Source organism: Pantherophis guttatus, chromosome 1 (genome assembly GCF_059756535.1).
Source record: "Pantherophis guttatus breed Tessera chromosome 1, ASM5975653v1, whole genome shotgun sequence".
In the NCBI taxonomy this organism is placed as follows: domain Eukaryota; kingdom Metazoa; phylum Chordata; class Lepidosauria; order Squamata; family Colubridae; genus Pantherophis; species Pantherophis guttatus.
In genome coordinates, this window is record NC_142063.1 from 77,176,407 (window position 1) to 77,190,002 (window position 13,596).

At 40.1% G+C, this 13,596-nt stretch overlaps 1 protein-coding gene across 1 annotated transcript in view; it reads right to left on the minus strand.

The window, feature by feature from the left end:
* Nucleotides 1-9,377, minus strand: part of CREB3L1 (cAMP responsive element binding protein 3 like 1) — a 105,453-nt gene extending 96,076 nt beyond the window's left edge. Inside the window, exon 1 of the mRNA XM_034417445.3 lies at nt 8,281-9,377. Within this exon, the coding sequence (XP_034273336.1) occupies nt 8,281-8,370 (90 nt within the window). The 5' untranslated portion in view covers nt 8,371-9,377. The remainder of the gene's footprint in view (nt 1-8,280) is intronic.
* Between the last annotated feature and the right edge of the window lie 4,219 nt (nt 9,378-13,596).

A 13,596-nucleotide genomic window follows, 5' to 3' on the forward strand; every position in this document is an offset into this window, starting at 1 on the left:
TGAGTTGGGGTGGGATGATGCAGTGTGGAGTAAGCTCAGAGAGACCAAGGAAATTGGGTACGAGGTGTACGCATGAATACTGTGAGTACGGGGAAAGAACACACTGCAGCTCTGGGCTGAAGAAGCCCCTGAGCCGCAGCACAGAGTGAAGTGCAGCTCAAGATCAGCTCAGCAGTGTGATGCAAAGTGACTTCTTGCTGCCTTGGGAAGCCAGAGCCAAGTCCCATCTGCATTTGTCATCATCCCAGACTCCGTCACCTCAGATGACTTGCTGTCTTATTGCTTCTGCTGTTAACAAGATATGCCTGGTCTGGTCCTTTGCAAGGCAGCTACTGGCCACATGAGACCATCTTATTTGTTTGTTTGTTTGTCAAACGAACAAGATAACAAGTATAGTTATGAACATAAACAAATGAAGTAAATACAAATAAAGGGACAGTAAGACAGGGACGGTAGGCACGCTGGTGCGCTTATGCATGCCCCCTTTATGAACCTCTTAAGAAGGGAGTGAGGTCCACAGTAAACAGTTTGAAGTTGAAACTGTGAGGGTTTGAGGCTGTAACAACGGACTCAGGTAGAGCATTCCAGAAGTTGACCACTCTGTTGCTGAAATCATATTTCCTGCACTCGAATTTGAAGTGGTGTACCTTGAGTTTGTATCGATTGTTTGCCCTTGTACTATTGTGGTTAAAACTGAAGAAGTTGACAGGCAAGACGTTGTAGGAGACAATTTTGTGTACTATGTTTAAATCAGACCGCAAGCAGCGCAACTTCAGATTATCCAAGCCCAAAATTGTAAGCCTGGTGGTATAGGGAATTCTATTGTGAGTAGAGGAATGGAGTACTCTTCTCGTGAAATACCTATGAATCCACTCAAATCATGTTAATGTCTGAAATACAGTGTGGGTTCCAGGCGGATGAGCTTTATTTCAGAATTGGTCTGGCAAAGGTTTTGTATGCCTTAGTTAGCAATACAATATTACTGGAGAAGAAACTTTGCACAATTAGGTTAACAATTCTTAGTGCCCTTTTGGCAATGCTGTTACAGTGAGCTCTTGGGCTTAGATTGTTTGAGGTGAGTATTCCTAAGTCCTTGACAGAGTGAGGGTCGTTTACGAGATCGTTTCCGCCCAAGTTGTATTTGGTGTTCTGATTTTTATTGCCAATGTGTAGGACAGAACATTTATTAGTTGAAATTTGGAGTCGCCAATTACGCAACCATTCTGACACATAGTCCAGGTCGCTTTGTAGGGCAGCAGCATTGTCAGTGGTGTTAAATAATTTTACGTCATTGGCAAAAAGGACACAGCTGCTTATCTTCCCCAGTTCTTGTGAGGAAACCACCGGGCAGAAAACTGGGGAAGAATGCCTTGTGCGGCTAGCAACTGTCTAGTGAAGGGCTAATATGGGCATGCTTGGTCAGCAGTGGAAGCAAGACGATGGCAAAGAACAGTTGGGATGGCAAGGGCTATGGAGCACAGGGCCAAAAGAGCATAGATAGAAGAGTCGGGAAGTTGAAACATCCTTGCAGTCATAAATACAGAAAGGCTGCCAAATGCCCAAATTTTGATCACATAATCACAAGGGTGCTGCAACAGCCATAACTTTAGAGACTGGTCATAAATCCCTTTATTCAGTGCCTCTGGGCTTCTGAACAGGTCACTGAATGAATGATTGTAAGTAAAGGATAGATAGGTTTTCAACATGATGATCTGTCCCTAAATTGGTCCTTCAAATGGGATTATGATAGGACTTTTCAAATATTTGAAAGGATACGACATTGAAAGCCAACAGCTAATTTCCAGCATATTCCAGACTGCAGGACATAATGGCTTTAAGTCACAGGAAAGCAAAGTCAGATCGAATATTAGGAAAAATCTTCCTAACAATAAGAGTATTCCAATTATGCAGAGAGGTGGTGGACAGAAGCAGAAGCTGGGCAGCCAGTTCTTTGAGAAAGTTTGATTTGGGTTCCTGCCCTGGGTAGGGGCTCTACTCAACTGTCTACCTAAATCATCATTTCCCAGCCTTGGTAACTAAGAGATGTGGACATCAATTCCCAGAATTCCCCAACCAGCCATGTCTAACCTCTTTTGAATATGGAATTACTGAATTCTTTTCAAGCATATAACCATGAAGCAGTCTGCAAGAATCACACTGTTGTACAAAATATTTCCCCGATCAAAATATTGGCACTAAGGTAAAATTGATTTCCCAGTCTCTAGGTTGTGTTATGCCAGAGTCAAATGTGTAGTTGGATCTAATCTGAAATGCCTGTTACTCCATCCTAGCTCAACGTGACCTAATTTAACAGTCCCAATAGCCATAGATTGCCTTCGTTATTTAGCAAAATATTTAATGTTTAAAGTTGTCTGTTGTTATTATTGGTTGGGTTTTTTTTTTAAATCTATATTTGGAATTGTCTGAATCTTCCACAAATTTCTTAGAATGGTCAAGTCAAGTCAATGAGAACATCCTGCCATTCACACTATTGGTAGACACAGAAAGACTATTGTGGAGTTTCAACATTCAAAAACAGTCAAGATTAGTGACTCTCTAATGTCAGTGGCCAAGAGCCAAGAAGAAGAAGATGAACAAACAAAAACGGTTAAGGGGACCATCTATGTTATAACATTAAGAAAAACAATGTATGAATAGAGCCCTTTTGGAGAAATTAAGCAATGGTGCCAAAATGTAATGCTGACTGCAGAAAAAGTGCAAAAATATTTTTAAACGGTTCACTGCAATCTATAAGTAAATATCAAGGAAGACTAATTTTACTCATGGACTCTTTTCAAGTATGAAATCTGACTACAGTTTCCCCTAAGTTCAGGATCATGTGATTGGTCAGAAACGAACATCATCCTGTTGCAATATTTTTTAAGACCTGCAATTGTGTAACAGTAAAAGAAATATGCCCTGCCACAAAATACTCTGGATTCAAGCCACATAGCCTACCTAACCACACCCTTTGTGAGAGCACTCCATTCAATACACCTGTCACTTTTCTATCAATTAGCACTCTGTGCCTCTAAACAAGTTCAGGCAAGGTCAGGGTAAATGGGATAACCCTGATAAATTTTCTTCAATATATATTGCATTTCTATAAAAACTGGATTTGGTGTCTGCAATCTGCGGCTCTGGAGCCGCATGCCGCTCTTTGGGCTCTCTGCTGTGGCTCCCTGTTGGATGATCTCACCACTGGCTGGCCCCAGCCCGCCCTCCCCTCCCAGTCACTCCTCACCTGGCCTGAGAAGGTAAGGGCGACGGCAGGGGATGTAGAAGCAGCCAGGGCAGAGACAGAGAGGTGCAGAGGGGGGGGGGGGAGAGAGAGAGAGATATCAAAAGGTTTTGTGGTTCCTGTTGTTTTTTAACAACCGGTTCTCTGCCCTAATGACCAGCTGGGTCGGCTTGGCTGGGGGGGGATGTCATGTGACTGGTGAAAGTGAGTGGTGTCAAGTTGGCCACGCCCACCGATGTTTTGTGGCTCCTGGTGTTTTCTTTTCTGTAGGAAACGGGTCCAAATGGCTCTTTGAGTGTTTAAGGACCCCTGGGTTAGGTTTAGGGTTAGGCAGTAGTTCTCAACCTTTTCTTCACCATGGACCCCGTTTAAATACCTTTTGTGGCTACGGACCACCAAGACTTAACTCAAGATTTGAATCATAAAATTTCATCAAGCCTTCATGACCCTCCTGTGGCAATATCATGCCCCCCTGGGGTCCGCGGGCCACAGGTTGAGAACCGCTGGTCTAAGGCAAAGCAAACAATCTGGGGACATTCTAGATGTTGCCAAGCTTTTAAGCACTGACTACAGGATATGTTTCCTAAGGATGATCATAGTTCAGTAATATCTGAAGTGCCAATGATAATCTTGTCTAATCTAGGATACAGACGATGCTGTTTTGCACACAAATCTTATATATCCAAGCAATTTAAGTAGGGGGGCGGGGCGGAGAAGAGTTAAACGTCTTTTAAATTATTCCAACTCTATTCTTAATCCTGGTTTTATAAATCAAAATGTTCTCATTTTGTTACTCTTCTCAGAACTTTCCCAGTTTCCCTCAAGGAAAACTACATCTGATCAGCATTTAATTGAAGGTAACCACTTTCCCCGCTTTTTCAAGGTTTTGAAAACAAAGCACTAGGAACCACAGTCCCAAATCTCTAGTCTGAAATAATACTTTTAAATAAAATAGGTTAACTTAGTTCAGTTTTAATTCTTCATTGATGAAGTGGAACTAGTAACACTTAATTTTCAGGACAACTGTATATGGGAAACACTGGTTTGACAGTTGTAAGCTTGGTCAATCTAATTCTATCACTCTCTAACAAACTATTACTATAGCACCTACAGATATTTATGCCTAATAGGCTCCTAAATATATTATTAAACTTTCAACTTGTATCTTTTCTGCTACTTGCATAGATGCATCGCTTGTAAAGGCTTGGGATCAACTCTGTTGGCTTTTGAATGAAGGAAAGCAGAAATGTTTTTAGAATGTTTTAAGATGCCTCTGGATGGAAGAATGGCGCCTAAAATACAAGTTAAATGTCTATATTTTTGGTGATAGCGATTAGCTTTTTTGGCAATTGCTGCATTAATAACCATTCCAAATAATCTAAATTCCTCGAGAACTATCACTGCAAAGTAAGAGACCTCTTCCGTGGCTCGTAACACTCCACTCTTGACAAATTGGGTTACTTCCTTGCTTCCCATTCAGACTGCAAGCAATAGGTAAAGGTGAGAATTCCCTATATTGCTCCCACCTTATCCTTCCAGCAAGAAAAAGAGGGAATAGCAAACACACACACACCCCTCCACAAACACACATGCAACTGTGATTACATGAACAGACTATTTGATTGGAATGGCATGCCTTTGGAAGTTGCTTACAAACTGCCAACAATATGAGTTCGCTAAGAAGGCTTTAAAACTGCATTGATAAATAACATAAATAACATTTGTTGTGAACATATTGGCTGACTAGAAAATCATCATTTCTCTCAGTTCTCTAAAGGTTCTACATGCTTATGTAATTATGACAGGTTAGCAAACATTAGCCAAAGTAGGACAATTTACTATATTAATTACTAATATAGTCACTGGTAAAGAAATTTTAAAGGTTGCCAATATAACACTCCATAAAATAGGAGAAAACCTTTATTAAATCTATTAATAGGTTTTTCTCCTATAAAAATGCCATAAAAAGTACAGTATATTTCTCAATGATTGAAAACAAAGAAGTAGTGATTTTTAATAACACAGATATCAAGTTAAACAAATTGTCCAGCCAAGTTATCATGATCTACTCTGAGTAGTAGTAATTCTCAATAGTAGCAAGTATATTACATCACTTTTTCCCAGGACCTTTCTCCCAACGGAAGCTGCCAAGTGCTGTGATTGCACGGCATACTAACCCATAGACTAGATACCCATATTTTAGCCTAGTACTTTATGCAGTATTCTCATGACATTGCTTTTTGGTTCTGCATATCATGGAAACTCATAAAATGAAGCAAACTATAGTACAGTTAAACATGGGTAATCCTATCATGCAAGTCCAATCATGAATTGAATCTGACACCTTTTCTAGCTAGGTCATAGCTAAAGTCATTGTACTATGATGTTTCCATTAATTCCTTCATTTTTTAAGAATGTAGAATATCCATGACACCTAAGCAAAGAACAAGAGTGAAAGTAAAGTGCTTTACTTTCCCTTAAAGTAAAATTTGTAGTTCTGCTATAACACGAATGCTGCAAAAATCCATACGTTCACAGATGGCAACAAAGAATTAGTGCATTCTGCATCTCTCTACTGCCATGTATTGGTCATATGTGGGCCTGGTGGCGCAGCAGACTAAAAACATTGTGATTAACACCAGCTGTCTGCAATTACTGTAAGTTCGAATCTCACCAGGCTCAAGGCTGACTCAGCCTTCCATCCTTTCTAAGGTAGGTAAAATGAGGACCCAGTTTGTGGGGGCAATAAGCTGACTTTGTATAAATATACAAAATTATGAATGCTTTTGCTTAATGCATTGTAAGCCACCCTGAGTCTCTGGAGAAGGGCGGCAATGGCCTTAATTCCTATAGCTGAGAAAGAATGAGCCGTACCAAAGACTACATGCCTCTTTCTAGGAGGGAAAAATTATTTCTGTGGAGAATATAAGAGGCACAGAATAGTTCAACTTTTCTGTCAATATTAAATTGCAGCAAAGCAGTATATTTTAAGACAGTTTGCTCTTAAATACATGCTTCGTAAGAATAATCAAATGTGGTCTGAAATGCTAGGGAGGGGGCATGGATTCTTCCTGTCTAAGTGAAATCTCAGTCCACAAATTACAAACATTGTAAAGAAATTGTATGTAATGCAAGAAATTCTGTCCTAAAATCACCTTGGGAACAGATGGTTGGTGCTCTTTAGACCACAGGATTTTTTTTTTAATGTGCTATAAATTATTCTCAAGCTTTTCACTGAATATTGGCAGTGCATATAAATAAAGAAGTACAGAAATATATTAATTTCCTAAGTCTTTACATTATGGCTATATTCTCATATTAAGCTTATGCATAGTTAACCAAGTTTCTGGGTTTACACAATATACTAAATATATTGTGTAAATATAAGATGATTATTAATTACTGAGTGTGCAGAGTATGTACACGGCCAATGGCATTTGAAGTTGTTGTTTCTTTAGTATTTCCATTGATATAAATAATTTAGTTATTAAAACAAATACTCTTTTTAATTTCAAATATACCTTTCATCCTTTTCCAAAAGACATATTATTTTAAAGGAAAGAGGTAGATTCAGATGAGTTTCCACAAATAGTGCTTTTGATAATTTAAAAAACAGGCAGTGAAGTAACCCATCAAAGCACATTAATGTCTAGTAGTTTGAATTCTATTTACTTCTTCTAAAAGAGTCAGCTGAGTTATTCCTTTTTGTTTAATTATGTATCTATTTCTATTATATCCTTTTTCTAGTCCTTATGTATTGCTATTGTGGGGAATAAGTAAGGTTTTTTCTTTCCTCCCCTCTTCTTGAACATATAGGACCACTATAGTTCTGGAGAACTTGTATAAACTACAGACAAAAGGATGAAACTAGAAAATATGTAAACGTTAACTCATTTCATCTTAGATGAAAACTTCACCTTATAATCAGACTTCATCCACTATTCTAGAGTCTGAGTGATTAGCAATTATGAACAAAAATATTAATTAGTAATGATTATTGTCATTTTTGTCACTCTTCTAACAGTAGAGTTCTCTTAAATGTGCTGAAAATTAGAGTTCTACAATCAACTCAAGAAGGGACTAGACAAATATGTAGAGTGAGGGATTAACACTCTAACAATGCTGCTGCTCTGATCATGTCTGGAAACTCTTCTTTAAAGTAAAAATGGATCTAAATAGATCTTTTGCTCTACACTGGCTATTAAAAAGTGTAATTTACATGATATGCCCAAGCCAGTAAATTCTAGTATGAGTTTTAAGATTTGAAGAACTCTTGTGCAAATACTTACAACCACAAAAAGGCATGGAATATCTTATTTAACTGTTGGGGGGGGGGGAGAAGAGAGAGTTATTTTTCAATTAATACTAATCTACAAATGAATTCCACCAATATTTCTAAGGTTTTTGCATTGAGGTTGCAAGGCAAATATGTCATCAATCCCAGCTCCTAGCCTCAACCCATATTCCCACTTGCCCATCGACCACCCTTTGGGCTGATGCCTATATGCCCTCTTGAAGATGATGAGATCAAGTGATAGCCGTATAAATCACTCAAATATTACAGAACGGATAGATTTTTCATGCTAGGTTAAACCCAGTGTTGTCAATACAGCATCCTCCCACATCTGGCTGCTAGGTATCAGATGCTGAGCAATTATGCAGATCTATATAAATCAACCCACAGCTTTCCGCCTTGGCTGGTAGCCAAGAATGCAGTGGCCGAGCGGCATAATTTCCAGCGGAAAACGGTCGCCGTGAGGATCAGTATGCAACACGTGTTACTTTGCCGGTCCTGCCATTAAAAACCAGTAAGTGACAACCGGCAAATCCTGATTTTAACACGAGGTAGCCGGAGACAAATCCAGGCGCATCTCGGCACACACCTGGCTTCCTTCTGCCATGCAGGGAAGCCTTTCCTTCTTGCCTTGGCCAATAGCAGATCCACCATCACCACCGCCAAAAAAAAATAAAAAAACCCTCGGAGGGGCTGCCTTACAAACCTTGCCTGCCCCCCCACCCCCACCCCCGCTTCCACTTACCACATTGTTAAGAAAATCCGCTTCATTCAAATCGCCCAAATCCAGGAAGCTGGAGGCGCCCCCGGGGAAGGGCTCTAAGATACCGTCCATAGCGGAAGAGTCGAGCCCGAGGAAGGCACGGAAGAGGTGGGAAGGAGGGAAGCCGCTTTGTTCCCCGCCAGAGCTGCAGGATCCGTCCTAAACGGACAGCCGGTGAGCCTCACTGCCGCGCAGCCCGGCGGAGCAGTTCCTCGGGCGGCGGGCAAAGGAGGGCTGCGCCTCCCTCTCCCGAAGGAAACCTGTAATCCATGGGGAGAACCGATTGGCCGGGCTGGGGGGGGGGGGGGGATCGCTTTCCCAGTGGGAGCGGCGGGCGCTCGCAATGGGGGCTTCGAGAGGGTGGGGCCGGTGGGGACCCCTCCAGTCGGGGGAAGCAGGGGGAGCCGGGAACGGGGATGGGGTGAAAGGAGCGGGCGAGGGCTGAGGCAGCCTCCTGGAAGGTTGGGAGGAGGAGCGCCTCCGGGATCGCTGCCCAGCTGTCACCGTCACCCGCCTTTCCCCAGTCCCCGGCCGTCTGACCGGCCCCCTGTGCCACGCCTCCTGCCCCTCCCTCGCCTCGCTCCGGGGATATTTCAGAACCGGGGCGCCCTCCTCGGGCTCTGATGCAATCGAGGGACCCGCCCACCCCACCGCTTCCAATGGGAGATCGGGGCCGGCAGGAGGGGGGAAGGCTAGCGGCGCGGCGTTACGACACGCTTTGCCGTTCGGTAGCTATTAAGGTTGCGACCAGCAACTTCCCAGCGGCGGAGGAAACGGCTCTTGGAAGCATCGGCGTGGTGTGAATGCAGGAGAGATTGATGATGATGATGATGATGATGATGATGATGATGATGATGATGATGATGATGATGATGATGATAGAAGTGACCAAAATATGGTCTGAATTGAAGCTTCGCGTTTGCATTCTTCCGGGAAACAAATCGGCGTGCTCGATTAAATAAAAGATTAAATAAAAGTGACGCCTGTTAAGAGAGGAGGCGCTGGAAAGCCAGACAAGAAATAAATTGGATTGAAAAGACCCAGTCCTGATGGCCATCAGGATGAGAAACTGAGTTGGATGTTTGAGATCCAACTCAACCTATGGCATAATAAAAGTGTTGTTTTTTTTAATTTTTAGCCTGCAGGGTGCATCCCACTGAGGCCAATCAAATTCATTCAGGCAATGGCTCTCTTATGAAAGTGTCTTTGCTGCATTTCCCAAAGCAGCAGTGAACCATTAAGACTATGGCCACTGACAGCACAGTAGTGGAATAACAATTAAAGAACTCCTCATTGCTTGCAGGCAAAACCCTTTTCTCAGTGAAGATACAACTCATTTAAATTTGGCATTTTCTCCAAATGCATACCTTTCTCATGATCGGATGGGATAAAACCAGGAGAAGGGATATAGTACAAATGTGTGAATCTAAAGGGACTACAGTCACAAAGTAGAAAGGAAAGCGATCCAGATCTGCTCATCAGCAACCCTGTAGATCAGAATTTACACTGCCAGTAGAAGTTAGTTTATTTCCTGTACCCTCTTTAAATACTCTGTAATTAAGTATAAATCTTATCATTTAAGAGTTTAGGGAAGATTATAGGGCTTCCTATAAATGGGATTATAGATCTTTAGCCAATTGCTTTTTCTTTCTTATAAATATCTAGATAGAATGCTTAGGAAAAAAGTTAGGAAACTTTTTAAATAAATTTGAGAGTCAGTTCAGTACAGTACAGTATACTCTTCAGATCACTGCATGTAGAAATTATTTTCTCTACCATATTACAAGGTAAACAAATACAATATAAATTGCAATGCTACACCTGATTGCCACATGATGTGGTTTACAGTTTAGAATTAATTTGAACTACAATGTGCTGGTAAGCTTTTTAGTGAAGCAACAACATGCAATCTCATGCAAAGGTGCAGATCTAAAATCAAATAAACCCAAATCTTCATGTTTGAACTACATATATAAGAACACTGCATCCTGGTAGAATTTTGAATTCTCATCTAAAGTCTTACAAAAACATATAATTTACATCAAAATGTAAAATTTGGCAATCTTGAGATTGTCTTTAAAATGTAAAATATTTAACTTTGTGAATCCATTAATTCCACCTAAGAATGGCATCTGCAAGTGTAATAATGAAGACAAGTTGGTCACAAAGATTCTGGGTGAAAAACTAAAAATAAATTTGCAAGACGATCAATGTGGGTTTTTACCTAAAAGACACTTAAAGTACATTCTTAGAAATGTGTTGGATATTTTGGAATATTTGGAGTAACATAATGAAAAACACTCTGCCAACAAAAGTGTGTATAGTCAAGGCTATGGTTTTCCCAGTTGCAATGTATGGCTGTGAAAGTTGGACCATAAGAAAGGCTGAGAGCCAAAGAATTGAGGCCTTTGAACTATGGTGCTGTAGAAGACACCTGCGAGTCTCTTGGACTGCAAGGCGATCAAACTGGTCAGTCCTAGAGGAGATCAACCTTGACTGCTCTTTACAAGGCCAGATCCTGAAGATGAAACGGAAATACTTTGGCCACCTAATGAGAAGGAAGGACTCACTGGAGAAGAGTCTAATGCTGGGAATGATTGAGGGCAAAAGAAGAAAGGGATGACAGAGAATGAGATGCCTGGATGGAGTCACTGAAGCAGTTGGCATGAGATTAAATGGACTCCTGGGGATGGTAGAGGACAGGAAGGCCTGGAGGAATATTGTCCCTGGAGTTGTGATGGGTGGGACACGACTTTGTGACTAACAACAATAACAATGAGAAACAAGCTGCATTGATTTTCTTATAGAGAAGGCCTTTGAAAATTTGAATTGGGCTTTCCTATTCAAAAATTTGGAAGATATGAACTTCAAAGAGAACTTTATAAAATACGGAAGGTTCAATTTATACTTCACAGAAAGCACAAATAATATTAATGGACAAAGCCTATGGGATACAAAAAAGGAACAAGACAGGGATGCTCACTCTCCCCTCTCTTGCTTATTTTGGTTCTTGAAATGCTGAATAGAGACATAAAACAATATGAGAAAATAAGGGATGTTGCAAATGACTTGGTATTGGTTTTGGAAGATTTTTAAAGGGAATTGAAACATTAATGGGAAAACTAAAAGAATTTAGTGTGTTATGTTTTAAGATCAGCAACTGAAGATGAAGATATTTTAAAAAACATGAAAATAGAAGATCAGAGAGAATGTTGTTTTTGTTCCAGACAATATGTTTTGATAACTAATGCATCATTTAAATAGTGGCAAAAAGATAAATCTCAATTTGTGTGGCAAAAAACATAAGTTAAATATATTTCTGGATGCAAAGGAAAGAGGAGGATTGGGTCTACTTGATTTGAAATTATATTTTGCAGCTTGCTATTGGGTTTAGATGAAAGAATGGGGGTTGCTGAGAAACAGAGAGTTTTTGGAGTTAAAAGGACATGACCTGAGCCTTGAGTGGCATGGATATTTGCGGCACAACAAAGTCAAAGCCAATGTGGATTTTAAAAATCATTATGTTAGACATGCCATATTGGGAATATGGAATAGATACAAAACCAGGTTTGGCAGAGGGACATAATTGGCCATGGTTTTGTTATTTACAGTTGTCAGAAAGATAGAAAGAAGACAAAAGAGTTTATGGTTTTGAACATTGTCTAAGACTGTATTTGAAACTGAATTATGCACAAATGCTGAACATGGAATTGATAAAATTGTGTTTGATTTTTTTCCAAAGAGTGGTTTAAAAAAAGTTTTTTTTCAGACTCAGAGCCAGATTCAAATCCCTTCCATTTCCTGCTTCCTTGTTCATTTTATTCCTTCGCTAGGTAGACAAAACTCTTGTTATCATAAGTCAGGAAGGAATTAAAGAGGGAAAAGAGAGCAACGTAGTATTGTGCTATACTTTCCTGTCAATAGAAAAGAGAGGCTATAGTTAAAAAGTTCACAAGCAGTTAGTGTGTTTGCAAGTGGCAGCACATACATGCAAGGGAAAATATGTACACCATGTCTTAGTTTTTCACTCAGATCTCTGGGAATATCTTGGAGGAATATGACAGTTTGGGAAGAAAATTATTTATTGTTGTTTTTATGGAGAAATTCTATGAATTCTCTATCTTAATGAACAACCAGAGGCTGTGCCAGAAATAAAACAAAACCACAAGTCGAGCTATGTGAAAGGGTTATATCTTCTTTAATCTCTGATAGCAGTCCAAATCAGAACATCAAAAACTGCCAAACTGTCAGAAATCTGCGGAGGAATCTATGCACCAAATGCTTGGGGATGTAAGAAAGCAAATATCCTGCTCTAGGTTGGCACATAGCCTTCTTCTATATAAAGCAGCCTATAAATGGAAGCTCATTGTTAGAAAGTACCTCAAAAGTGTAACACTGGAGGATGTGCTGCCAGCATTCATGGGAAAATTGCCAAAGCCCACCAATCAGGGGATATGCTATTGAAAATGCTATGCTGTTCACCAGGTACACTGACTCGTAGACTAGCCAATCGGACCGCAGATTCCTTTTGGATTCCATAAGGATCCTTGAGAACACAAAGAATGCATTCAGAACCATATATTTTAAAACTTGGGGAGGGGGCAAGTAAATGAAGTTGAGAATCACAGCCTGGCTGAAGGATTTGTTAGTTTAGTTTGTCCAGCCTAAATAAAGGCTTCCATAACATTTTCCCCTCATGGACATGGTTACCTGCTCAAATAAATGCAAGATTATGAGGCAAGTTACATTACCTTGATATCCATTTGGAGTATAACTGAACTATTATTCATTTCACATGCCTAACAACCTGGATTATTTTTGTTGCTCAGCAGAGGCTGCTTTTCACTAGCTATCTTGACCAGATTTCCATTTATCCCCTCTTTTTCTACCTGACTTTCCTCACAGCTACTGTCTACAATCATTTTCCCAAGGAATGTTTTGGAAAAATATGTCCCTGATTCTGATTAAACAGGTAACATTTCAATGGTTCCATGTAGGAGATATTGTCATATCTCTGAAGGCTTAACTGTCCTTTCCTGGGTAGGCATGATGAGAATTATTTTTTATCAACTTTTTAGAAGTTCAGATAATATTTTAAATATATACTGGGTTTCTCCACAAAATTCTTCAGAGGGGAAAATAAAGAGCAGTCCTTCTGTTCTGTTTCATCATCTTCCCAGTAACTTCAAATAACATTGTTTTAGTCTTCGGCAGCCTCACCCAATGACAAGTAATTACAGACTTTCATTTGAAGGAAACAGAGACAAAATAAAGGAAACCTTCTTTAGAAAATCATCT